The sequence below is a fragment of the Mastigoproctus giganteus genome, chromosome 9, assembly GCF_048544385.1.
Source record: "Mastigoproctus giganteus isolate SK-2022 chromosome 9, ASM4854438v1, whole genome shotgun sequence".
NCBI classification, from domain to species: Eukaryota; Metazoa; Arthropoda; class Arachnida; order Uropygi; family Thelyphonidae; genus Mastigoproctus; species Mastigoproctus giganteus.
Genome location: NC_143583.1, coordinates 136,905,978 through 136,933,773, shown reverse-complemented (window position 1 = coordinate 136,933,773; position 27,796 = coordinate 136,905,978). Strand labels below are relative to the sequence as shown.

At 37.9% G+C, this 27,796-nt stretch overlaps 1 protein-coding gene across 2 annotated transcripts in view; it reads left to right on the top strand.

Moving 5' to 3' along the window:
- The window catches only part of LOC150080765 (uncharacterized), a 207,154-nt gene that overhangs the window by 47,230 nt on the left and 132,128 nt on the right, over positions 1 to 27,796 (top strand). For both annotated transcript variants that reach the window (XM_090381159.1, XM_090381158.1), the window contains exons 5-6: positions 3,499 to 3,722; positions 19,533 to 19,714. In XM_090381159.1, the coding sequence (XP_090237285.1) occupies positions 3,499 to 3,722; positions 19,533 to 19,714 (406 nt within the window). The remainder of the gene's footprint in view (positions 1 to 3,498; positions 3,723 to 19,532; positions 19,715 to 27,796) is intronic.

Sequence of the window (27,796 nt, the reverse complement as noted above, 5' to 3'; positions counted from 1 at the left end):
ATTTGCTTACCCTTTGTAAATATTATGCAAACATTTGAAAACCTGAACATAGTTCTTCCATTTACTGAGGTTCATTATTCTTAGATATAAGGTTTTTTGAGCAGTGCAGACAGGCTGCCAGAACAGGCCATGTGGTATTGTCAATGATATACAGAAATTTTACTAGTAGGGAAAAGGTGATTATCTCTTTGTATAAGGCAATGGTCAGGCCACGCCTTGAGTACTGCATACAGGTCTGGAGGCCTCATTTTAGGAAGGATGTAGAGTTGCTTGAGCGAGTACAGAGAAGGGCAACAATATTGGTGAATGGAATAAAGGGATGGTCTTACCAAGAAAGACTTAAGTTCTGCAAATTGCAATGTCTGGAGACTAGGCATCTGCGAGGTGATCTGATTGAGGTGTATAAAGCTTTGAATGGGTTGAGCAGGCTCAATTCTAATGGAATTCTTCCTCTTGCTCAGATTATAAACCTGAGGGGGGCATAAATTCAAATTAAGGAATTAGAATAGAATAGATGTATATCTATTCTATTCTAATTCCTCTTCTATATCTATTCTATAATTCCAATTATAGAATAGATGTGCAGAAATTTCCATTTAGCCAGTGGGTAGTTGATTGCTGGAACAAATTTCCATCTGTCGTTGTGGAAGTTGCTAGCTTTAAAATTGATTAGCAAACTAAACCAGAAGAATGATTCTGACTTAGTAATAGGCATTTCTACTGCCATGCTCATAAAAGTCTAAAACAAGAGAAGATTCTGTTCATTTGTTCATTGAAAAGTGATATGACTGGATAGCACAGAATTCCCATGGAAAAAGGATGTTCTTATAAATGCTGAGGTAGCAGAAATTTCATCAATTGGCAGTGGATCATTTTAAAATTGAAATATTTTGTTGATGAGTTTCCACTATTTCTTAGTGTTGCTAAAGACAAAGAACTAGATGAAGCAATAGATGTTTTGCGACATCAGTTCTGTCAGTTTCAGTGCGTGAACCTACCGGACGTTGTTATGAAAGAAGAAAGGATTGATGTACATTGGTCCTTGCTTGAAGAACTGACAAGTGCACAAGGAAAGCTTGAAATACAATAAAAATTATCCCAAGTCATGCGGCCGACCGGGCTAGCCGAGTGGGTTAAGTACCTGCCTGGCAACCCAAAGGTCGCGGGTTCGATTCCCGCCTCGGGCTTGGATCAAAGTACTGCAAAAACCTTGGGAGGTGCAATATGGCCACAGAAGCCGATGCGCCAACAACTACCAAATCAAAAAAAAAAAAAAAAACCAAGTCATGCCTGGCATTTTAACAATTCCTCATAGCAATGCTGAGTATCAGAGAATATTCAGTGAAGTTAGAAAAACAAAAGCTGAGTTCAGTTCAGATCTCTTTCTGATGAAACTTTGGAAATGGTCCTGATAACAAAGTCTAGATGACCAGGCCATTGTTATGATCAAAACTTGACTTAACATTTCTGAAAAGAGCAGAGTGCAAAAGTTCTTTCTTGAAGCAATAAAAATCAGTATAAAGGTGATGTCTAATAAATATCCAAATCTACAGACAGAAAATGTTAGATAAGTTCATTTTTAAAAGAATACTCTACTGGTAAACAATCCTATGGCTGTATTTCAAAATACAAAATGTGTATTTTACCAGTGAAATTTAATTTCTAGTGCAGCTTGGACTTAAAAACCTCCTGTTTTTTCCAAAAAATCTCTTGTTTTACATCTGTTTTAGTTCAGAAACCTACTGTTTACAAATATCTGTTCTTCAAGTTTTTGAAAGTCAAAGGTTAGCAGCTGTTATTAGAAAAGTGGGGTAGCCAAATTTGTGAATGTAGTCTGTGGTGATTTTTGTTTTCTCTAGTGGTTTCTAAATTCATTCCTAGCTGACATGTTGCAGAAAAAGTTTGACCATTGCTGGTGTACAAAATACAGTGTGTGCCTGCTCTTGTATTTTATTTTTATATATTTTTTGGCCATGCCCACTTGTGTGAGTTAAATATAGAGTCCAAAATTAGTACAGGAATTTTATATATATTTATGAATTAATAATAGAAAACAGTTTTTATTTTTGTATACCAACATAATTGTAAATTAAAATTAAAGTTTTTAAATTTTAATAATGAAATGATTCTTATAAAGGTCAAATTTGGTATGCTTTTAAAATAACATCTTCCATAACTGTAGTTAGTTTCTTGACATTGATTTTGTTCAGCCCTTACATTATTGAGTTCATTTAAGTGTTTGTAATTTTGAATAGTATACCCTCTCCTTTAGGTACTCTCCTACAAGAAAAAGTCAGGTACTGTCAAATCTGGAGGCCAGTTAATTGTATTTGTCGCATGAAATTAGTATGTTAGGGAAATATTTCTCTCGGCACTTTTATTGTGGCTTTTGCTGTGCAACTCCAGCTTTTAAAACTACAACAGGTGTGGATTAATGTTTTTTTTATTCTGGTTGAAGAAAATATTCAATCATGTGCATAATCTTTCATTATTACTGCCACACACCGTGATCATTTTCAAAGAAGGATGGCCCAGTTACTCTGCTCCACATAATCCCATATGACACAGTCATATGTCGTATGCAGTTCCTGTGTTGCATAAATGATAATGTCATTATTAGTTTTTATATTACATTATTAGTTTTAATATCTGATCATCATCCATGGAGAATTCCAGCAGACTCCTTGCAAATAACAAACAGGTAACATTGTTTCGGAGAGGCTTTTGTTGTTAATTTCTGATTGAAGTAAACAAGTTGCTAACCTCAATCAGATTCCCTCTGAGATCCTAGTTTCCAATTGTTGTAACATATAGAACTTAAATGTTACAACATTTGGGAGTTTTTCCCTTTCAGATTATCTCTTTCCATCCACTAGTATTAAGATGGCAGAACAAGAAAACAGTCTTTAAATGAGACATTTTCTTTGCCAGTGTTATCTATCAAGAAATAAATTATTCAGACACTTTGTATACCATGATAAATAAATAATTTTAATAAATGAGTATCACGTTACAAACCCTTTACTGGGTTCTTGTTCACATGCGTAATGAGTCAGAACAAGGATTATAAATTGACCTTTCTCTGGCTGCTGTCATATCATATGAGGCTTCTCCAATTTATTGTCTGGTGTTCTCACAACCTCTCATTTCCCAGCCCCTCCAACCATGCTCCATTAGTCCCTGCTTAATTTTATTGTTGAAAAGCCCATTCCATAATTCTCCTATATTTTTCCCCTTGTTTCTGTTTAGAACCACCTGGCTAAATTTCTTAATGTCATAGGTCTCACCTATGTATACTTTGCCACATTTACACACATTTTTGTATAGTATGTGCCTTCTGTTACTATCTAGTGTTATATCTTATTAATCAGCTTAAAGATCACTTCAAGCTCATACTTTTTAAAGATTCCTTTTGTTTTTTCATCAATATCTTTTATGTGTGAAAGTAATTCCACACATAAAAGATTCTTTTATTCTGTTTTGTTTATTTTATATTAGGGAAGATGTTCCTAGAACCATACAGAACAAGACTCAAGATCCAGATTCTCTGTCTGATAACTGTGCATATTCTGTGTATTCTAAAAATACACCAAAGGTGAATATTGTAAAGAATATAGAAAAAGAAACAAATATTGAAAAAAATTTTCCCCAGCCTTCAGCCGATCCTAAAAGTAACATTCCTAAGTTAATTCAAGAACAACTTGGAGTTAAACCTGGGCAAGGTATAGTGCTTTTTTTTTTATTTAAAATTACTGTTACATCCCTTCAAAACTTCTTGAGATAAAGACTTAAATGCAAAATTATTAATGTTTTATTTTAAGCAAGCTTCATCTCTCTGAATTTATTGAAATCTATTTCTAATAGCAACTATTCTCAGGCCCTGTCCAAGGTGTGTAGTTGTGCACTGCACACGGACACTGAGCATGATAGTGGCTTGCTACACCTAGATGTCTGCAACAGCTGCCATGGATGTCTAGATCTAGACCCACAAAGTATTAGATGAAATTGATGTAGATAAAATTATAAGAATGTTTGCTTCTGCAAAAACCAGAAAAGTGCAATTTTTGTAAAATTTTGTATTTTGTTAATTTTATTGTTACTGTTTTCTTATTGTTAGTAATACGTATATTGCAGTATTTATATGATGTTGATTTTCAAGTAATTTAATAAATAATTGACATATGCATTTGTAGTAATAATGTAATTTTCACCTTCTTCCTTACACACAAGCATGACGTATGTATAAAAAAAATTTGTTGGAGAATTGGGGGTCGGGATGCTGATATTTTTTTTTTTTTTTTTTTTTTTTACACGGGTGCCAAATGTCAACAATCAGTCCTGGCTATTCTACACACGAAAATTACCAATATGTATAGTAATTACTGTAAAACGGATTTTGGAAGTAGAAACTTTAGTTACTTCTCTTCTCATTTAACATTAGTTATGCATGTGATTAAACATGTAAGTTAGTGCAAATGCATCATTTTAACATAGCTATCTACCAAAGTAGTTAAATTAATTAATTAAATTGACAATGTTTTGGTTATATCTCATATTGTAAATGTCTTCACAACGAATTTCCATGGTATTGTACTACCTTGAATAAATAACACTTCACCAGTAGAGAAGACTATTGTTATTTATTCTCAGTGGATACCACCACCCAGGCAGCATCATTTCAAAGCTTGTTGGCTTCTCTTCAATGGGTGGTCAGATACCCTGGTGTTGCAATAGTGACAACCAGTTATGAAGTATAACTTCACAATATGAGAGATGCCTGATGGTGTCATATTGTGAAGTTATACTCTCATATTGTGGGTGCCTCCGTAGCCAGGTGGGCAGGAGCAGCAGTGCGTAGCACACGCTTCTTGATTAGACTGGGGTTCGAGCCCGTGACCACCAAATACGAAGGTTGCAGAAAGGTCAGGGAATGACCACCGCATATCCCTGGAGCAATATGGCCTTAGTTGCTAATGCTCCTAAAAACCAAAAAAAAATAACAAATAACAATAAAATCTCATATTGTGAAGTTATACTTCATAACTAGGTTGTCACTATTGTAACACCAGAGTACCTGCCCACCCACCGAAGAGAAGCCAACAAGCTTTGAAACGGTGCCATCTGGGTGGTGGTATCCGCTGAGAATAAATAACAGTAGTCTTCTCCACTGGTGAAGTGTTATTTATTCGAGGTGGTACAATACCATGGGAACTTGTTGTGAAGGCATTCACAATATGAGATATAACTAAAACGATGCCAATTTAATTAATTTAACTACTTTGGTAGATAGCTATGTTAAAATGATGCATTTGCACTAACCTACATGTTAGTCATTCTACCTCGTAGCATGAGGCCTTTGCCCTTAATTACTTTATAGCATGTGATTAAAATATTTAAACTGTTACTCAAAAGCTCAGGAAAAACCATAAAAGTGAATATATTTTCAAATACAACAAAAAATCAAGTAGTCATCATTTATAAATAAAATAATTCACTGGTCAGCATCAATTTCTTCCCTGAAATAATTTTGATAGATTCTTGTAGGAAATATGTTCAAAGACTCAGATATGCTTATCACCCTCAGTTTTCAAATATCATAGGTTAATGACTGAAAACCAAAACCTGTCATTAAAGCTTTATTTCCTAAATTCCCATTTATACTTTTTTTGTGAAAACTTGAGGGCGATATCTGATGAACACAGTGAAAGGTTTCACCAAGATATTTCTCAAATGAAAAAAAAAATACCAAGGAAGATGGAGTCCAAATAATTTGACAGACCACTGTTGGAATCTTATATGGGAGACACTAATGGATGATTATAAAAGGCAAAACATGACAAAATAAATATCTGCAATAAGGCCTCTAAGGTTGGGATTATTCATACCACAAATTTAAACATATACACCAACCATTTATAACTGATTTAATAGTAAAATAAAATAAAATGATACAAAAGACTGTAAAATATTATTTACAAAAATATGATTATTTACAAAAAACTAATTTACAACAAAAATAAAATAAGTAAATAAGTTAAAATGCATTAAAATATAAATTTAAAATCGATAAAAACACTATTAAAGCTTTCAGAGGTGTCTGCCTCCTTCCTCAGCAATAATGAAATTTAAGTGACACATCCTTAAGTACCAGGTTCACGGCACACGTGGATGACCAGGCGCATACTCGATATTCCTTTCACTTGTACCAGAACCAGAAGTGGTATGGGGACGTGGAAAACTAAAACATTTATCTCTGGCAAAAACCACTGCCTCAAAAAGGGGGTGAAGCCTAACTCCCCTGTCTCTGTTCATGCTATTGTTGCCAGAGGATCCAATCCACAGACTTTCCAGCCACTTGCGGTCCCAGAATCTATGCGCCCGGTCAAGGATGACAGCGCTGTCGAGGGCGATCTGGTGTTGTTTTTCCCAATAGTGCTCGGCAATAGCGGATTTATTGAGCTCTGCAGTCCGTATCGCTCTTCAATGTTCCCCCAGACGGTCCTTGAGACGCCGTCCTGTCTCCCCCACATAACATTCCCCACACTCTGGGCATGTGATCTCATATAAGACCCCACTACTAGAATCAATAGTAATGGGGTCTTTGACCTGTGACACTACTGTGTGCAACCTCTGGCCCGGGAGCTGCACACAGCGTGTCTGAAAATCGCGAAGCATCCTCGCAATGCGATCCGACAGGCCCGGATAGTAGGGAACATACACTGTGGTAAGCGGTACAGGCAAATTAGGCAAATAATGACGGATCTTATGAGGTGCGGTTACCCCCAGAGGGTCATTGATAAATACAATAGAGAGGAAGAGCCCAATCGGGTAGTTCTGTCTGTACCGCTTACCATCCATTCCCTCTAAAAGTTTGTTCAGGTCCTCCTTGAATTTATTTAAGCTATCAGCTTCCACAATGACAGATGGAAGTTTGTTCCAGCAATTAACCAACTGCTGTCTAAAGGAAAGTTTCCGCACATCTATTCTACAACTGCCTTTCCTTAATTTGCATTTATGTCCCCTCAGGTTCATAATCTGAACAAGCGGAAGAATCCGATCAGAATTCAGCCTGCTCAGCTTATTCAAGGCCTTAACACCTCAGTCAGATCACCTAACAGGTACCTAGTCTCCAGACACTGCAATTTGCAGGACTTAAGCCTTTCTTGGTAAGAGGACTGCTTTGTTGCTTTTTTCTGTACATGCTCAAGCAACTCTACATCCTTCCTACGATGAGGCCTCCAGACCTGTGCACAGTACTCAAGCATGGCCTGAACATTGCCTTATACAAAGGGATAATCACCTCCTTTTCCCTACTAGCAAAATTCCTGTATATCATTGACAATATCCCATGATGGCGCCTCCGTAGCCAGGTGGGAAGGAGCAGCAGTGCGTAGCACACGCTTCTTGATTAGACCGGGGTTCGAGCCCGTCACCACCAAATACGGAGGATGCGGACAGGTCAGGGAATGACCACTGCATATCCCACAGCAATATGGCCTTAGTTGCTAATGCTCCTAAAATCCAAATAACAAACAAACATACCCCATGATCTGCTCTGACTGCCTGTCTGCATTGCTCAGAAACCTTCATCATATCTGACTGCACAATTACTCCCAGGTCTTTTTCATTTTCTACCACAATACGTATAGTACCACAGTTGGTATGATTCTTTGGGGTTACTTCTACCAATATGCAGTACTTTGCATTTGTAAATACTAAACTTCAGTTGCCATTTCTATACATTTCTGTATAAATTCTATACAGTGGGACCAACTGATGATGTTACCAACAGCAAATTCAAAATGGGAAGCATTCAAAGAACTTATCTTGGAAGCTACTAGGCTTTACATACCAACTAAGAAATATTGTTCAAGGTTTAGGCCTAAGTGGATGTCAGATGAACTAATGAGACACATGGCAGAGAAGAAAAATGCATGGAATACATACAAATTAACACGTGACACAGAAGCCTATGATAGATACAAATTGATCTGTAACCAAGTTACAAAGGAGGTTAGGCAGGCGAAGGCAGATTACAAGAAATCTTTGGCAAGGGATGCAAAGAAAAACAGCAAAGAGTTCTTTACTTATGTAAACTCTAGAAGGAAGGGGATGAATCAGATTGGTCCACTTGATATCGATGGGTTAACTGTTGATGATCCTGCTCAGGTAGCTAACAAACTGAATGAATATTTTGCATCGACATTCACACATGAGGAGTTATTCAGCGAGGGGAATGCCAGCGGTGTATTCAACTCTGTCAATAAGCTAGAGAATCTTGTAATAACTGAGAGTAAAGTGGAGGAGAAATTGTTGAATTTAAATACAAGAAAGGCGCCTGGGGTGGATGGGATCTATCCAGTTATATTAAAGGAAGTAAGCAAACCCTTAGCCATAATTATGAGAGCTTCCTTGGACTCAGGGGAAGTACCCATGGACTGGAGATGTGCAAATGTAACCCCAATTCACAAAGGAGGATCAAAGGGCGACACAAATAATTATAGACCTGTTAGTTTAACTTCTGTTCCTGGAAAATTAATGGAGGCACTGGTTAAAGAAGCACTGCAGGATCATCTAGACATGACTTCAGTCATAGCTCAGACACAGCATGGTTTTGTTAAGGGGAAGTCTTGCCTGACCAATTTGATTGGATACTATGATGCAGTCACAAAAGAACTGGATGCAGGGAATAACTTTGATATTATATACTTGGATCTTAGAAAGGCTTTTGATACTGTTGCACATGGAAGACTGCTGCACAAATTGGAGCAGTGTGGCATTGGAGGCAAATTGCTGCTGTGGACTAATGTTATTAGTGGAGTCCCTCAGGGTTCAGTATTGGGTTCATTATTGTTTTCTGTATTTATAAATGATATCGATGATGGTATATCAAGCTTAATGTCCAAGTTTGCCGACGATACGAAGGTTGGCAGGGTTGTCAAGGACACTACTGACACTATGCTACTGCAGCAGGATCTGGAAAGGTTGAGCAGATGGGCTGAGAGGTGGCAAATGAAGTTTAACATTGACAAATGTAAAGTACTACATATGGGAAACAGCAACCCCAGAGCAACGTATCAACTCTGTGGTACTACACTGACAGTGGTAGAGAATGAAAGGGACCTGGGGGTGGTTGTGCAGGCAGATATGAAGTTCTCTGAGCAGTGCAGACGAGCTGCAAGAGTAGCTCATGGTGTCTTGTCAATGATATACAGGACTTTTTCTAGCAGTGATAAGGAGGTGATTATTCCCTTGTAGAAGGCAATGGTCAGACCACACCTAGAGTACTGCATACAGGTCTGGAGGCCTCATTTCAATAAGGACGTAGAGATGCTGGAACGAGTACAGAGAAGACCAACAAGATTAGTGAATGGAACAAAGGGGTGCTCTTACGAAGAAAGGCTTAAGTTTTGTAAATTACAGTGTCTGGAGACTAGGCACCGGCGAGGTGATCTGATAGAGGTGTATAAAGCCTTGAATGGTTTGAGCATGCTCAATGCTGATGGGATTCTTCCTCTTGCTCAGAATAATCACCTGAGAGGGCATAAATTCAAATTGAGAAAAGACAGATGTAGGATAGCCGTGAGGAAATTTGCCTTTAGCCACTGGGTGGGTGGTTGGTGGAATAAACTTCCATCCCTTGTCGTGGAAGTTGATAGCCTAAATACGTTTAAGGCTCAGCTGGACAGGTATTTCGAACGAACAGAGGGGTGAAGTGGAAGTGGTTATTTTTTATTTATTTATTATTTTTTTTTTTTTTTGGCTGATGCTGCATAAGCTTGCTTTCTTGCATCAAATGCCTCTACTAATGCTAATTTCAAATTTCTACATCTTGTTGCAGTAGGACACTGCCATTACTATCATTAACAACCCTGCCAACCTTTGTATCATCTGCAAACTTCAACATTAAGCCTGATATACCTTCATCAATATCATTGATAAATATACAAAACACCCCCAGGGATGTTTTGTACATCTGATGAGTATGGGCTTGGCACACCCAGGGTCGTGAGCTGGATATCATCATTTTTCTCTTTCTTGGTGATTCTCTTCTTCTCTCTCTCTCTCTCTCTCTCTCTCTCTCTCTCTCTCTCTCTCTCTCTCTCTCTCTCTCTCTCTCTCTCTCTCTCTCTCTCTCAGGGTAACTCAAATTTTTTTTGGCTGGTGCAACATAAGCCTCAGGCTTCCTTGCACTATGTGGCTAGTAATAATAATAAAACAACAGTGAGCCCCACACCGAACCCTGGGGGACTCCACTAATAACATTAGTCCATGATGAGCAGCTCCCACCCTTTTATCCATTATAGCAACTTACCCTTAATACCCTTCTGTTCCAATATTTACAGTAGTATTCCATGTACTACAGTGTCAAAAACTTTCCTGAAATCCAAGTACATGATATGAAAATTATTTTTTGCATCCGGTTCCTTTGTAACCACATCATAGTATCCAATCAAATTTGTCAGACAAGACTTTCCCTTAACAAACCCATGCTGTGTCTGAATTTTTACTGCAGTCTTTTCTAGATGATCTTGCAATGCATCTTTAACCAGTGACTTTATTATTTTCCCCGGAACAGAAGTTAAACTAACTGGTCTGTAATTACTCGTGTCACCCTTAGATTCCCCTTTGCGAATTGGGGATATATTTGCACACTTTGTCTGTAGGGACTTCCCCTGAGTCCAAGGATGCTGTCATAATTATGGCTAAGGGTTTGCTTACTTCCTTTGCTGCCTCCTTTAATATAACTGGATAATCTCATCCACCCCATGCTTTTCTTATGTTTATCTTCAACAATTTCTTCTCCACTATGCTCAGTTATTACAAAATCATTAAGCACCCTCTTACAGTTTGATAAACTTCTATCATTTTCCTCCTTTAATAACTCCTCGTGTGAATGTAAATGCAAAATAGTCATTCAGATTATCAGCTATCTGAGCAGGATCATCAACAGTCAACTATCGATATGAAGTGGACCAATCTGGTTCAACCCCTTCCTTGTAGAGTTTATATAGGTAAAGAAGTCCTTGCTGATTTTCTTAGCATCCTTTTCCAAAGATTTCTCACCTAATCTGCCATTGCTTGCCTAATCTCATTTGTGACTTGATTACAGATGTGCTTATATCTTCTGTGTCACATGATAATTTACATGCATCCCATGCATTTTTCTTCTCTGCCACGAGCCTCATTAGTTCATCTGAACTCTATTTAAGCCTAAACCTTGAAAAGCCTAGTAGCTTCCATGATTAGTTCCTCAAATGCTTCCCACTTAGAATTTGCTTTTGGTAACACCATCCGTTGGTCCCACTGTACAGAATTTAAAAACTGTCTGAGACCACTGTAGTCACCTTTACGGAAGCAAAAACCCTTTCCTTTACCCCTGATGGTAATTATATCTTTAAGTAAATCTCATATCAGTACACTGTGATCACTGCCACCTACTGCAGATTCTTAATACACGAATGAACACTGCTGATAACCAGATAAAGAGTATTACCACTCTCTGGTTGCCTCTCAAACATGCTGCTGCAGAAAACAGTCATCCAATAAATTCATAAAAGTCTTGCTAGTGTGCAAGTGACCAACCCACAAGTTCCAATCAATATCTGGGAAGTTAAAATACCCCATTATAATACAATCTGATTTACTGGCCCATTCTATTTCTCTGTACAGTTGTTTGTTGTACTCATAGTCATTAGGACTATAACACACTCCTACTCTAATTTTTGCTTTCACAGTGCTTATGTCACACCAAATTAACTCAACATTGCACTGTCCATTTGTGTCAACTAGATGCACTTCCTTAGATTTTATGTTTTTCTCAATTAACAGCATAACCCCTCCCCCTTCCTATCCTTTCTGTACACATTGTACTCCCCAAATTTCAATTCTGCATTCCTAATATTTGTGACACCACGTCTCTGATATCCCAACAGTATCCACCTTTGATGTTTTGACTAGCAACTTCAAATTCATCAAATTTATTTACTATACTTCTATCATTGGTGTACATGCAAGTATACACGCACCTATTCCCTGTGTTACCTTAACACAGCCCATGTATTTGTTTCATGGTGACTCTCATCAGTCCCTGAAACCCCCAGCACGCTACCCTCCAGGCCGCTGCTCATTCTAATAGAAGCAGTGCAAGAATCATGTTCACCTCTGCTTGCAGCTACTTTTAACCTTTTAGTCTGTGAATGCCCCCCAAACTATCAGTTTTCTGACCCACCTAATGCTGCCTGAATAGCATCAGCAAACACTCTTGCACCCCTTTTATTTAAGTGTACCCATCCCTGTAGAAGCACTCCCTCCTGTTAACAAGCACCGGCCACCTGCAAAAAATTCTACCTTGTGATCCTTTCACAATTCCTCCAGGATCAAATTGATTGAAAAAACTCTCATCATATACTCCGTCCTATCTTGTCTGGGCAGAAATTGCACACAATTTTTAAATTTAACCCTAATTCACAACTTTTTTTTTTCAGCATTGACCTATACTCGTTAAGTAAATCTGCAGATCTACTCTTAATGTCATTAGTGCCAACATATATAACAATATTACCCTTTGTGCCTATTTATCATAGTGCATAATCTTCCCTCCAAGTTATGTTAATCATTCCAGCACAATGTTCAGAAATGTTTCCTTATAGAAAATTTGGCAAAAAAATGCAGTTTTGGAAGAACAAAAACCTTGTTGGCATTTTTGGTGAAATTGCACGGATAGTGAAAGAAGAGATAGTGATGGCTCTGAAAAATGTGCCATTTTCAATTGCTGGAGATGGCAGTAATCAGAATGATTTCAAGCTATATCCTGCTGACTGGGCTAGCCGGATGGGTAAAGTGCCTGCCTGGCAACCCGAAGGTCGCGGGTTCAAATCCCGCCTCGGGCTTGGATCAAAGTACTGCAAAGACCTTGGGAGGTGTATTATGGCCACTGAAGCCGATGAGCCAACAACTACCAAAAAAAAAAACAAAAAAGAAAAAAGCTATATCCCACTGTGATCACCTTTCATAATTAAAGAAAATTATAAAATTAAAAGCGGTTTGCTCTCAGTGCCAGTTGGCAATCACCTGCTGGCACTCTCAATGCCGGCTTACCTGTTGACTGTACAATGACACCGAACATCTTCTGAACATCTGAAAGCATGTGGGATACCTTTAACCTGGCAGTAATTATCACCCTGTTTTGTAACACAAGTGGTATGATGTAGTCAGATTTTAACATTAATATTTGAAAACATATTCAGTGTTTTTGAATTGCATTTCATTGTACTAATACTTGGCCTGTTACCAGTAGGTTGCAATGCTTGTTAATTATTTTTTTTTTTAATAATAATTGGAAACTTTGAAAATATATATATTGCATTTTTTTGGCTACTGAAAATACTCATTGGTTATAATGAAAAAGAAAGTTTATTATTAAAGTTAATTTCCCAAAAATATTGAAATCATAAAGTAGAAACATGAAATAGTCTGTCTAATTTAGTTTTGTGAAGGCATTTATTGCACAAAACTTTAACATTACTCCTCCAAGACAACAAATTAAACAAATATTTATGGAAAACACTTTAAAATTAATGTACTTGAATGAGAAAAAAAAAATTATGAATTGCTATTAATTCTGCTTTTATATGCAATTAATGTTACAAACATGAAATGCAGTGACAATGTGAAATTATATACAGTGGATTCTGATTTTTTGGGCCACCTGTTGATCGGGGAAGCCATTTATTTGGGGCAAATCTTAAAAAACAGAAACCAATCGAGAAAATAGCCAGGGTTACTTCGCTTAATTGGGACAAAATGCCATTTAATCGGGGCAGGAGACCGCAGCACTGGAGATTACCCTACGATTGTCTCCAACCGTACCACGTAGTTCGGTCGGATTTCTGGAGGTCACAACCATAAAACAATAAAAACAATTAGCAGTCACCTGTTTATTGGGCTTTTCTGTTAGTGCAATCTATCATAAATGGATAGTAAACTCGATCTTATTGAATTTGCGATAATACCGACAGCTGGAATTCTGTGGGTTATTATGGTGAAATGTGTTTACACTTTCATGGAATCTTCAATCATATAAAAAAAATTTTCAGAATCTTCTCTTCATTCCTATTTTTAAAGCTTTGTAACTCGTTACTCTGTTCCCACTTGCGCATATTGTGTTACTTGCAATTTGTGTGTGCCGTGTTTTTTGTTATTGATTGCTTATCTTTTTTACTGTTTTAAATTTTAACCCCCACCCATAAATGCCAGTGAACAGAAATGTCAACTAGTTTAGTTAGTATGTACATATTACAGTACGTATTAATTATTCCGATTATCACGTATATTCTTCTGAATTTCACGTATCATTTAGTTTTTTAATTGGTAAGGTAATACATCGTATAGTGAACGGTACTTTACTATGGTGAGTTCATCGTAACGTGATTTGATTGTAAAGGTGGGGTACATTGTATTTTCAACTATTTACGTGAAACTTCGGATAATTGGGGCAGCCTCTTAATCGGGCCAAAATGCACTAGTCCCGATGTGTCCCAGATAACCAGAATCGACTGTGTATTTGTTTTTTTTTTTTTTTTGTTTTTTCAAGGTATGTATTTCAAGGTTCTCATGATATTCACCACATAAATTTTGCATGATTCAAATACAAAAATTATAATACTATGTCATATCATCTGCCCACTTTTTATTGTGATCATTTTTATTTTTCATATGAATAGTGTTCTTTGCATTTTACTACCTCCTTAACTATTGTTGCTAAAAAATATTGCTTGCAAATTGATGACAACTAAATTTATTAGGGAGTTAAAAATCTCCATTGACTAGCATCTAGTATTCTATCTGATAATCATACATGGTACACCACTTGTCCAACTAAGTCACCCTCAACCACTTCCCTCCTTCTTTTTGTAAATTGTGATGTCTGTTTTTTTTTTTTTTTTTTTTTAATTCTTATTGTCATGATGCACATCAGATGTCAAAATAATGTTCTTACTTTTTTTATTATTTTGTAATATAGGATACTATTGTAACACTTTACTGGAATGCAATGCAAATACACTGGAGTTAGATATTTAGCTATTTTACTGTTTCTAGCCAAAAACTCTGCTGAAATTTCTCTTATTTTCCATGAAAATATCTATACAGGCAAGTAGTGATCTTTGCGAATCTTTTGGACTCGCAATTTGGAAATGCACCATTATAATGAAAAGCAGTGTTTCACTATGTAATTAGCATTAGCATTAGTAGAGGCATTTGATGCAAGAAAGCAAGCTTATGCAGCATTAGCCAAAAAAAAAAAAAAAAACCACTTCCACTTCACCCCTCTGTTTGTTCAAAATACCTGTCCAGCTGAGCCTTAAACTTATTTAGGCTATCAACCTCCAATACAAGGGATGGAAGTCTGTTCCACCAACCAACCACCCGCTGGCTAAAGGCAAATTTCCGCACGTCTATCCTACATCTGTCTTTCCTCAATTTGAATTTATGCCCTCTCAGGTGATTTTTCTGAGCTAGAGGAAGAATCCCATCAGCATTGAGCATGCTTAAACCATTCAAGGCTTTATACACCTCTATCAGATCACCTCGCTGGTGCCTAGTCTCCAGACACTGTAATTTGCAAAACTTAAGCCTTTCTTCGTAAGAGCACCCCTTTGTTCCATTCACTAATCTTGTTGCCCTTCTCTGTACTCGTTCCAGCAGCTCTACATCCTTCTTGAAATGAGGCCTCCAGACCTGTATACAGTACTCTAGGTGTGGCCTGACCATTGCCTTATACAATGGAATAATCACCTCCTTATCCCTGCTGGAAAAATTCCTGTATATCATTGACAATACTCCATGAGCTACTCTTGCAGCCCGTCTGCACTGCTCAGAGAACTTCATATCTGCCTGCACAACCACCCCCAAGTCCCTTTCATTCTCTACCACTGTCAGTGTAGTACCACAGAGTTGATACGTTGCTCTGGGGTTGCTGTTTCCCATGTGTAGTACTTTACATTTGTCAATGTTAAACTTCATTTGCCACCTCTCAGCCCATCTGCTCAACCTTTCCAGATCCTGTTGCAGCAGCATAGTGTCAGTAGCAGTAGCGCCTCCGTAGCCAGGTGGGAAGGAGCAGCAGTGCGTAGCACATGTTTCTTGATTAGACCGGGGTTCGAGCCCGTCACCACCAAATACGGAGGATGCGGAAAGGTCAGGAAATGACCACCGCATATCCCGGAGCAATATGGCCTTAGTTGCTAATGCTCCTAAAAACCAAATAATAATAAATAATAATAGTGTCAGTAGTGTCCTTGACAACCCTGCCAACCTTTGTATCATCTGCAAACTTGGACATTAAGCTTGATATACCATCATCAATATCATTTATAAATACAGAAAACAATAATGGACCCAACACTGAGCCCTGAGGGACTCCACTAATAACATTAGTCCACGATGAGCAGTGTCCATTGATTACCACTCTCTGTCTTCTCCCCCTCAACCACCCCTTTATCCATAGCAGCAATTTGCCTCCAATGTCACACTGCTCTCCAATTTGTGTAGCAGTCTTCCATGTGCAACAGTATCAAAAGCCTTTCTAAGATCCAAGTATATAATATCAAAGTTATTCCCTGCATCCAGTTCTTTTGTGACTGCATCATAGTATCCAATCAAGTTGGTCAGGTAAGACTTCCCCTTAACAAAACCATGCTGTGTCTGAGCTATAACTGAAGTCTTGTCTAAATGATCCTGCAGTGCTTCTTTAACCAGTGCCTCCATTAATTTTCCTGGAACAGAAGTTAAGCTCACAGGTCTATAATTACTTGTGTCAGCCTTTGATCCTCCTTTATGAATTGGGGTCACATTTGCACATTTCCAGTCTATGGGTACCTCCCCTGAGTCCAAGGAAGCTCTCATAATTATGGCTAAGGGTTTGCTTACTTCCTTTGCTGCCTCCTTTAATATAACTGGATAGATCCCATCCACCCCGGGTGCCTTTCTTGTGTTTATCTTCAACAGTTTCTCCTCCACTTTACTCCCAGTTATTTCAAGATTCTGTAGCTTACTGCTAGAGTTGAATACACCTCTGGCATTCCCCTTGCTGAATAACTCCTCATGTGTGAATGTCGATGCAAAATATTCATTTAGTTTGTTAGCTACCTGAGCAGGATCATCAACAGTTGACCCATCAATATCAAGTGGACCAATCTGATTCATCCCCTTCCTTCTAGAGTTTACATAAGTATAGAACTCTTTGCTGTTTTTCTTTGCATCCCTTGCCAAGGATTTCTCGTAATCTGCCGTCGCCTGCCTAACTTCCTTTGTAACTTGGTTGCATATCAACTTGTATCTATCATAGGCTTCTGTGTCATGTGTTAATTTGTAAGTATCCCATGCATTTTTCTTCTCTGCTATATGCCTCATTAGTTCATCTGACATCCATTTTGGCATAAACCTTGAACAATATTTCTTAGTTGGTATGTAAAGCCTAGTAGCTTCCAAGATAAGTTCTTTGAATGCTTCCCATTTTGAATTTGCTGTTGGTAACATCATCAGTTGGTCCCACTGTATAGAATTTAAATACTGTCTCAGTCCATCGTAGTCGCCTTTCCGGAAGCAATAACCCTTCCCTTTACCCCTAATGGTAGTTACCTCTTTGAGTAAATCCCACTTCAGCACACTGTGATCACTGCCACCTAGTGGTTCATTTATCTGCAGATTCTTAATGCATGAAGAATCACTGCTGATAATCAAATCAAGAGTATTACTCCCTCTAGTTGCCTCCCGAACATGCTGATGTAGAAAACAATCATCCAATAAATCCACAAAAGCCCTGCTAGTGTGTGAGTAACCAGCCCCCAAATTCCAGTCAATATCTGGGAAATTAAAATCTCCCATTATAAGACTCTCTGATTTACTGGCCCACTCTATTTCCCTGTACAGTTCGTTATTATACTCATCAGAGTCATTAGGCCTATAGCACACTCCTACTCAATTTTGATCTCCCAATGCTTATGTCACACCAAACTGACTCAACACTGCACTGTCCGGCGATGTCGACTGGCTTCACTTCCTTGGTTTTTATGTGTTTCTTAACTAACAGCATAACCCCTCCCCGCCTTCCTATCCTGTCTATCCTTTCTGTAGACGTTGTACTCCCCAAATTCCAGTTCTGCATCCCTTATATCTGTGTGACACCATGTCTCTGATATCCCAACAATATCTGCCTTTTGATGTTTTGAGCAATACCTCAAATTTATTTACTAAACTCCTAGCATTGGTGTACACGCAAGTATACCTGCACCTGTTTCTATTCTTAGCTACCCTAACACAACCCATGTGTTTACTTGTACCGCAATGGCTCCCAGCAGTCTCTGAAATACCATGCATCTTGTTTTTCAGGCTTCTGCTCATTCTAATAGAAGCAGTGCAAGAATCTCTTTCACCTCTGCCAGTGGCTACTGTCAATCTATTGGTCTTTGTCTCCCCCCAAGCTAGCAGTTTTCCGACCCACCTTACACTGCCTCGATAGCATCAGCAAATATTCTTGCACCCTTTCTATTTAAGTGTATCCCATCCCTGTAGAAGCAATCTCTCCTGTTATTTATTATTATTATTTTATTTTTTTCATTTTTTCAATTTTACTGCTATTGCAAAAGGAATCAGATCAAAAGCTTGTTTAGTCTGAGTTATTCAAGTTCAGAGTGTCATGGACAGAGAGACACAAGCAAATTATATGTATAATACTGTAGTAATCATACTATCAAATAATTCACATTTTAAGAAGCCAGGGATAGAATTATAAACAACAGAATTTTACCAATACAGTTCGTTTTTGCAGCACAAAAGATTGCTTAATCCTCAACCAAACTTGAAGCTCTGGTTCCATGTTTGGTTTATGCTCAATGAGAAGTGAGCTGCTTTGGTTACAGCACTGGCTACATTTCTTTTCTTCCTTGGAATTGTACCAAGCTTTGTATCAACTATACAAAATCATTTCTCATGGAACAGAAATGGAATTTATAATATATATTAACTGAATTTTGTAATAAATGGATATGTATATAAGACTATCCTTTAGCAGGGGAATGATATGTACTTTGTACAACATTCTACTTGTTAAAATAGAACATTGTTAATATTCTGGCAAACAAACTTGCCATCTGTCTTGGTAATCAGTTATCACGTGATTTGTCAGAGATCATATTTTAAATGCTACTGTCACCCCCATGGTTCTTTAGTTGCAACAAAGAAGTCATATTTGTTAGCATGAAATAGACTTGTGTGTTGTCATCCACATCTTCAGTGTTAATCAAGTGGCCAGGCACATTATTAGAAACAAACAAGGTCCTGTTGAAATTTTGTTCCTTACAGTATTTGTTTTGACTAAGGGCTAGAAGAGGCAGAAGTTTTTAAATTTATAATTTGAAACTGAAATTTTAAAATTTGTGTGAATTGGATCTTTGAATACAAATCATATATACTTTTTTTGAATACAAAACTTTTTATTTATAAAATGTATACTTTTTTATTTGTTTAAGGCATAAATAATTTGAGTTCCTTGGAAGAAAGCCTACCTTCCCCTTTACAACTTACTTATGAAGAAATTTTAAGGGCCACTGATAATTTCAATTCTAGTAGAGTGTTGGGCAAAGGAGGTTTTGGTGTAGTTTACAAAGGAAAATGGAAAGGAGCATGTGTAGCCATTAAGCGACTAATGCCAGTAAGTCAGTACTGTATCCTCTCCTCTTTTCTGTCCATTTTGAAGAGATGGTGCTGTTTTATTAACATAATTTTTGATATATATATATATATTTAATTTCACCTAATGATGTAAATGGCATAATGATAAAGTATGCAGCCAAACTATATTGCCAAAAGTATCCAAATTTAGAAAATTGAACCATACTCGCCATTCGCATGTCAAGAATAGATAATAATAAAAAAAATTTTAAAAAACTGAATTCACACTAGAAGTAGACAGGTATGAAATACAGTAAGTAGGTCAGGGCATTGAACTAAGCAACTTCCAGGCGGGGAGTCATCATAAGATACCATATTAGCAATAAATATATTTCTATTGCAGAAAAACTGCAACAATGCTCTAGATCATCAGTTGCTGACATAATCACCAAATGGAAATCATAGTGCTACTATAGCCAATAAATATTTGGGTCAACCATAGAAACTGATGAAAAGAGATCAGAGTGCACTCAGAAAGGTGTGTAGATTTCTCATAAAATACTCTGAACTGGGAGTTCGGGGTGGCCACAGATAGAGTAGAAGGATAATACATAGAGAAAAATATACATAGCATCAGGTTTTATGGAGGAGTTTTATGGAAGAACACAGCATATGGTGCACACCGTAAACTTCTCTTGTGTACAACCCTGTCATGATTAGTCCCAGAGCATTGGAAATCTGTGCTGATTGCTGTGTTTGGGTCTGGAATCTGCCCATAGAACATTAATTACCAGTGTGTTGCCTGAATGATGTTTGGCAGAGGTGCTGTCACTCTCTCAGATTATTTCTTGTGGCTTGTATCATTGGTTATTGTTCCTAGAACAATGAATGCCATTAGATAAGTTGACATTCTGGATTATTCTTTCTTCATAACCTCTGGCAGGAGTATGGGGAGGGCCCTTATGTGCACCTTGTCTTATTTCACAGCCTGTATTGACTTGAAGATATGGTGTGTAAAAGCTTTATTGGCCTGCCCACACACCAACCTTAACCCTACTGAATACTTTTGGGACAAACTGCCACTTCAGCATGTCTGCAATTAGTAACTAAATTGAACAATATGTTGAAAAAGAAGAAGAAAGTGATCAAAATACCACATTCATGTTATCAACAATTGGTTTAGTGTCTGCTAGCTAGCATTTAGTGAATAATTAAAGTCAAAGGTAGGCCAACAAGTTATTAAATATTGTATGAATAAATAATTCTTTGAAACATGCAGATGTGTGGTTACTTTTGACAGTATAAATTATAAGTAATCAACAGAATTAATACCAAATGACAGGAATCTGGTCTCAATTTGTAGTATTTGTTTATATATGTAAGTGCAAATGAACAATGAATTTAAGGGATGCTGGAGCCTTGTAATTCATGATTTAATCCATATTATAGATTAAAGAAGTTAGTTAATTTTAAATCACAGTTGAAAGTATTAATATAGATTATTTTGCTTTTGCTTTTCTATTTTGCTAGCAGCAAATATATTATAATATAGACTGCTAACAAAATAACAAACTTTTGTTTATTGTAGCTATTTTGCTAGCAGATAAAAAAAAAAAAAAAACTATTCGTGTTCATACTCTGGCATACCAGGTCAGTGGAGTTTCAATAAATCAATCAATACAAATTTTAATCATTTAGTAATCATGGGCTTGAACCCCAGTCCACTCAAAGCATGTGCTATTGCACTCACACTCCTGACCACTCAGCAACATCAATTTTTATTTCTTAAATTAAATTATGTTCTCTTTTTCTCTGATTAATAGAAGTGAAAATGTATTAGTTTAGCTAGAGCTTGAAAGTACTGTACGTTACTGTATATTAAATTATTTAGCAATAGCTTATGACTGCAGTACTCACCTCTAAATCTGTAATTAAAAAGTGAGCTCACAGAAGGTGAAAAAGAATTAAAATTAACAATTTAAAACATGCCCTAAGGAAGAAAGAAGCGCACAACTTTTCCCCAAGTTGTCATCTATAAAAAATCCGAATAGTTTACTACAAAAAAAACACCAAGAGCCTTAACATTAGACTTCCGACATCATCAGTCAGTTTCATGGTAAGAGAGGAAGGTTTATAGGGATCTCAACTCCCAGGATGCATTACTGTATTGTGCATGTGAGAAATTTAACAAATGTTAGGTGCCATACTGGTGAAAGGTTTGCTAGTAATTTAGTGTTCAGGGCTTTTCGCTTGCTAGGTGTCTTTTCATTTTCAGTATCTGATAAACATGGTTGTTTTTATCGGTGGTTTTGGTGAAGTGAACATTTTTATGCTTAACTAGTATATTTTATTCCGAAATTTGGCTTATATCAAAGCTTGACAAGGTATGTATGTATGTTTGTGTTTTGTCGAAACAATTCAATGGCTAAAGCTTCATATTTAATCAATTTATAATTAGAGTTATTACTGAATCTATTAAAGAGGTGTGATTGTAACATTGTGTATGTTGGCTAAGTTCAGCTATGCAATGGTTTGACTGTAAACTATTATTATGATAGTATGCTCTGGTATTAACCATTTTGGATGACCCAAATTTAATGGTTGTGCTACCTATATAGCACACATTGCATTTTTGTTGGCATTTGATAAGATATACTATATTATTTATGTCTTGAGTATTGTATTTGTACGTTTCCTTGTATCTGTTAAAGAATGTTCCTGAAAAGACATTACTGAGTTGTTGAGTGAACTGGCTGTGTTATGGAAATGTAACTTTAGTATACTGTTAATTTCCTGGTAATAACATTACTGTTGTTCATTTTATTAGTAGCAGGAGGATTATTTATTCTATTTCTTTTCTTTTTTTTTTATGAAATCCCAGACACGAGAGGTATTAGAACCTATAGTACTTAGTACTGTGCATAGCACGGAGGTTGAGAAATCGCAAGCAGATATTGGTTGACATTAGACTTTAACTTCTGTAGACTGTAATTTTCAGGATATACATGTAAAGGAAGGTTATTCCAGAAAACGACAGTGCAAAGGATTTGTCTGTCACAGACTGTCTGGACTTCTCTGAAATTGGGTCCACTTGACTTGAGTGTCACTCGAATATCAGTTCCATCAGCGTTTTAGACTCCAAGGTAGAAAGCACCACTTGTTTGGCCTATCTGAGAGAGAATGTCTGCGATAGCCTCAAAGACCAAATCATGTTTGGTCCTTGAGGCTGTTGACATTCTCTCTCAGATAGGCCAAACAAGTGGTGCTTTCTACCTGGGAGTCTAAAACGCTGATGGAACTGATATTCGAGTGACACTCAAGTCAAGTGGACCCAATTTCAGAGAAGTCCAGACAGTCTGTGACAGACAAATCCTCTGCTTGCACCTTCGTGATGGTGGGACTGTTAGTACTCCTGGGTATAATCCCATGCGCAAGCACACTGTCGGTGACCACCCAGGTGTGAACCAACATAAGCAAGGGTCAAGGTGTGCCCACACCACACGGAGGAATGCAGCCCCCTCTGTGTTACTAGAAAATACTAGTGGTAGATGACTCTTATCGACCAGTGCAATACCACCACTTGGCTTATTGGAGGCTTGAAGTGGTGGAGCCCATGTTTAGTCTCCAGAGCTAAGTTCCAGTCAACCCTCCCCCATCTCTTCCATCATGTGGTATGATTGATGTCTTTTGAGGTTATGATGAACACCAAGGCGAGATCAAAACTTCCTTATATTTCGAGGGTACAGCTCTAAAACGGTGTTCACAGGCCGGCCGCTAGTTAGTACACTGGACTGAACCTATTGGTAACTCTCTAGGAGGCTTCTTGATCAGCTAGTGTATAATCTTGTTGCTTCTACTCTGCCAGATAGTGACTGGAGGGAATCCGAGTAGTGTGTATGCAGGGGGCATTGTCGAGGCCACGTTATGTCAAGGATCTGGGTATATTCTTATCATGCACATGCCACATCCAAAAATTTCATTACTTCATACTGCATGTCGCCCCTTCCCACACTTTTTCTTAGTATTGAATACACCATGAATTGTCAAACTGATAGAGCAAACCTTTCGGCGAAAAGATTTAAACCTCCCAAACACTTCCTAGTTCATTTCACAAATATAGTGGTCTCTGTTCTAATCTCAATGATGTCCATTTCCACTTACAGTCTGCCAAACCCCATGTACGTTTCCTGACAGACTTTCTGTTATCGATTGATTCAACCATTGCTCATTTCAGTTGTCCAAATTATTCACTGTATGATTCCTTCTACCTCAAAGGTAGTACTTGTGCAGATGTCCATTCCGATATTCCCTGTCAGAGACTTGGTAATTTGAAATCTCCTCTTTTTGATCTTCTCTGGTTTAAAATCTCTCTACTTCATTCTGTCAAATTCATCTGTTGTCTCTACCATTCTCCCAACTCCCTAATCACTTGAGACTCTTTGACTTCCTCTCTTTGCAACTTTACTTTCTCCAGTCCAACTTTCCTAACGGTGAAGTAATTTTCCTTGGTGATTTTAATGTTCACAACTTCAGGTGGATTCCATTTTCGGTGAAGGTAAAGAAAGCCTGCACGAGAAGAATGGAAAGGTTCGATGAAATTTACCGGTAAAAGTATTTTGCCGTAACAGCATTTGTATTGTTGCTCACTCGCTAAACAGATGGTGGATGTTATCGGTCAGGAGTAGAAATTGAATCCCATGGGAGATTGAAACCCTCCCAAAGTGGAGGGGGTAACCTGACCTTTTTTCTTTAGAATCACTAGTGAACTAGTGGATAAATTGTTTATTAAGAAGAAGAGCAAAAAAAAAGGCAAAGGAAGCCCACACAAGAAGCACAGCAAACTTCGAAAATGTTTACCGGTGAAACTACGTTATGAACAATTTTTTTCAACGCCAGAACTTCCAATATGACTCTGTTCGTGATTCAGTTAGTTAATTCAATTTGTGATTCTAAAGAAAAAAGGTCAGGTTTTCCACTTCGGGAGGGTTTCAAGCTCCCGTGTGATTCAACTTGTACTCCAGACCGATAACACCTACCATCCGTTTACCGAGTGAGAAACAATACAAATGCTGTTACGGCAAAGTACTTTTACTGGTAAATTTCATTGAACTTTTGCATGCTTCTCATGCAAGCTTTCGTTACCTTAGCCGCATTTTCTGGTCACACAGACCCAGCTGGTCGAGATGTTTGTTATTTGGTTTTTAGGAGCATTAGAAACTAAGGATATAGCTCGGACACAGCATGGTTTTGTTAAGGGGAAGTCTTGCCTGACCAATTTGATTGGATATTATGATGCAGCAAAAGAACTGGATGCAGGGAATAGCTTTGATATTATATACTTGGATCTTAGAAAGGCTTTTGATACTGTTGCACATGGAAGACTGCTACACAAATTGGAGCAGTGTGACATTGGAGGCAAATTGCTGCTATGGATAAAGGGGTGGTTGAGGGGGAGAAGACAGAGTGGTAATCGATGGACACTGCTCATCGTGGACTAATGTTATTAGTGGAGTCCCTCAGGGCTCAGTGTTGGGTCCATTATTGTTTTCTGTATTTATAAATGATATTGATGATGGTATATCAAGCTTAATGTCCAAGTTTGCAGACGATACAAAGGTTGGCAGGGTTGTCAAGGACACTACTGACACTATGCTGCTGCAACAGGATCTGGAAAGGTTGAGCAGATGGGCTGAGAGGTGGCAAATGAAGTTTAACATTGACAAATGTAAAGTGCTACATATGGGAAACAGCAACCCCAGAGCAACGTATCAACTTTGTGGTACTACACTGACAGTGGTAGAGAATGAAAGGGACTTGGGGGTTGTTGTGCAGGCAGATATGAAGTTCTCTGAGCAGTGCAGATGGGCTGCAAGAGTAGCTCATGGAGTATTGTCAATGATATACAGGAATTTTTCCAGCAGGGATAAGGAGGTGATTATTCCCTTGTATAAGGCAATGGTCAGGCCACACCTAGAGTACTGTATACAGGTCTGGAGGCCTCATTTCAAGAAGGATGTAGAGCTGCTGGAACGAGTACAGAGAAGGGCAACAAGATTAGTGAATGGAACAAAGGGGTGCTCTTACGAAGAAAGGCTTAAGTTTTGCAAATTACAGTGTCTGGAGACTAGGCACCAGCGAGGTGATCTGATAGAGGTGTATAAAGCCTTGAATGGTTTGAGCATGCTCAATGCTGATGGGATTCTTCCTCTAGCTCAGAATAATCACCTGAGAGGGCATAAATTCAAATTGAGGAAAGACAGATGTAGGATAGACGTGCGAAAATTTGCCTTTAGCCAGTGGGTGGTTGGTTGGTGGAACAGACTTCCATCCCTTGTAGTGGAGGTTGATAGCCTAAATAAGTTTAAGGCTCAGCTGGACAGGTATTTTGATCGAACAGAGGGGTGAAGTGGAAGTCGGTTTTTTTTTTTTTTTTTTTTTTTTTTTTCTGATGCTGCATAAGCTTGCTTTCTTGCATCAAATGCCTATGCTAATGCTAAAGGCCATATTGCTCCGGGATATGCGGTGGTCATTCCCTGACCTTTCCGCATCCTCCGTATTTGGTGGTGATGGGCTCGAACCCTGGTCTAATCAAGAAGTGTGTGCTATGCACTGCTGCCTCTGGCTACGGAGGCGCCCCTGCTGGTCGAGATGCTGAGGCCGTTGCAATTGCTAATGACTTCACACAGATTGTTCAGTTACCTACCAGAATACCAGACAATGCCAACCATACAGCCTGATCTTTTTTGCTTTATCTTTTTCTCACAAACAAATGAATGACCTCTAAGATTTCTTTTCCTTGGTTGGATTACTATTTCAAAACTTCTGATGTCAACATTTGCTCAGATCGTATCAGCGAAATTATTCTTGTAGGAATGGAATCCTTTATTCCACACTCCACCTTAAAATCTCATCCTTTATCTAAACCTTGGTTTTACAATAAATGTGCTAAGGCTATTCAAGAGAAGAATGGTGCATATCGTAATTGGCTTGTTTCCAACTCTTCAGTTTCATTTTCTGCCTACACCAGAGCTCGCAACAATTGTAAAGCAGTTATTATCAGTGAAAACTAGATTTTGAACAGACTAAGAATAGAAAACTTGCTTCTTGCTCTAATGGTAGCCGAGCGTTCTGGTCTCTTGCCAAAGCTATTGGCCGCAACTTTTGCCCATCTCTGCTCCCACTTCTGTCCAAACCAGATGGTTCTATTGTCACTTCAGCTAAGGATAAAGCTGACCTGCTAGTATCCCATTTTTCTTCCAACTTGTGTATTAATGATTTTGGTAAAACACCTCCCACCATTCCTGGCATGCTCCATACAATGCCTCCTGTGGTCTTCTGTCAGAAGGATTTTGATGAATCTTGATACTAAGAAAGCTCCAGGTACTGATGGTATTTCTCCACTTGTTCTCAAAACCTGTCCCTGAACGTACTCCTGTTCTTTTCTGCCTTTTTTCACCTTATTATTATAATGGTGTTTTTTTCCTTCTGCTTGAAATTTGCTCATATCCAGCCAGTTCCTAAAAAGGGTGACAAATCCCTCCCATCAAATTATTGTCTCATTGCAATTACTTCTACTCTTTCTAAAGTAATGGAGAAATCAATTAACTGCCAACTCTTAAACTACCTGTAATCCTTCTGTCTGATCAATGATCGCCAGTATGGATTCCATCAGTGTCAATCCACTGGTGATATTCTGGTAATATATATTATATTACCAGAATATCACCAGTGGGTAATATATTCTATATTACCCATTTATGGAAAAGTTCAGTGAAACGCAATCAGTTGCTTCTGTTATATAGTATCTGATATTAATTGGATGTTTTCTTTTATTGAAGATTTTGATTAAATATTATAATTCTGCTTCTACATCTTCCTGTGCATAAGCTTGAAAAATCGACTAGATAATCTGCTAAGACAACTTAGGGCTAACAAAGAAATTGACTTAGGTATTCTTCAACATATAGGTTTAAGAAATAACATTATACTGCACATTTTCTGGATGGTCAAGTTACGTAAAATAGGACACCCGTTACTCCTAATAATTTTGTATAGGAAATCTGCATTTGTTAATTTATCGTTGTTCATAGTCAAAATTATCTCGCCTTTCGTGCAGTTTTCA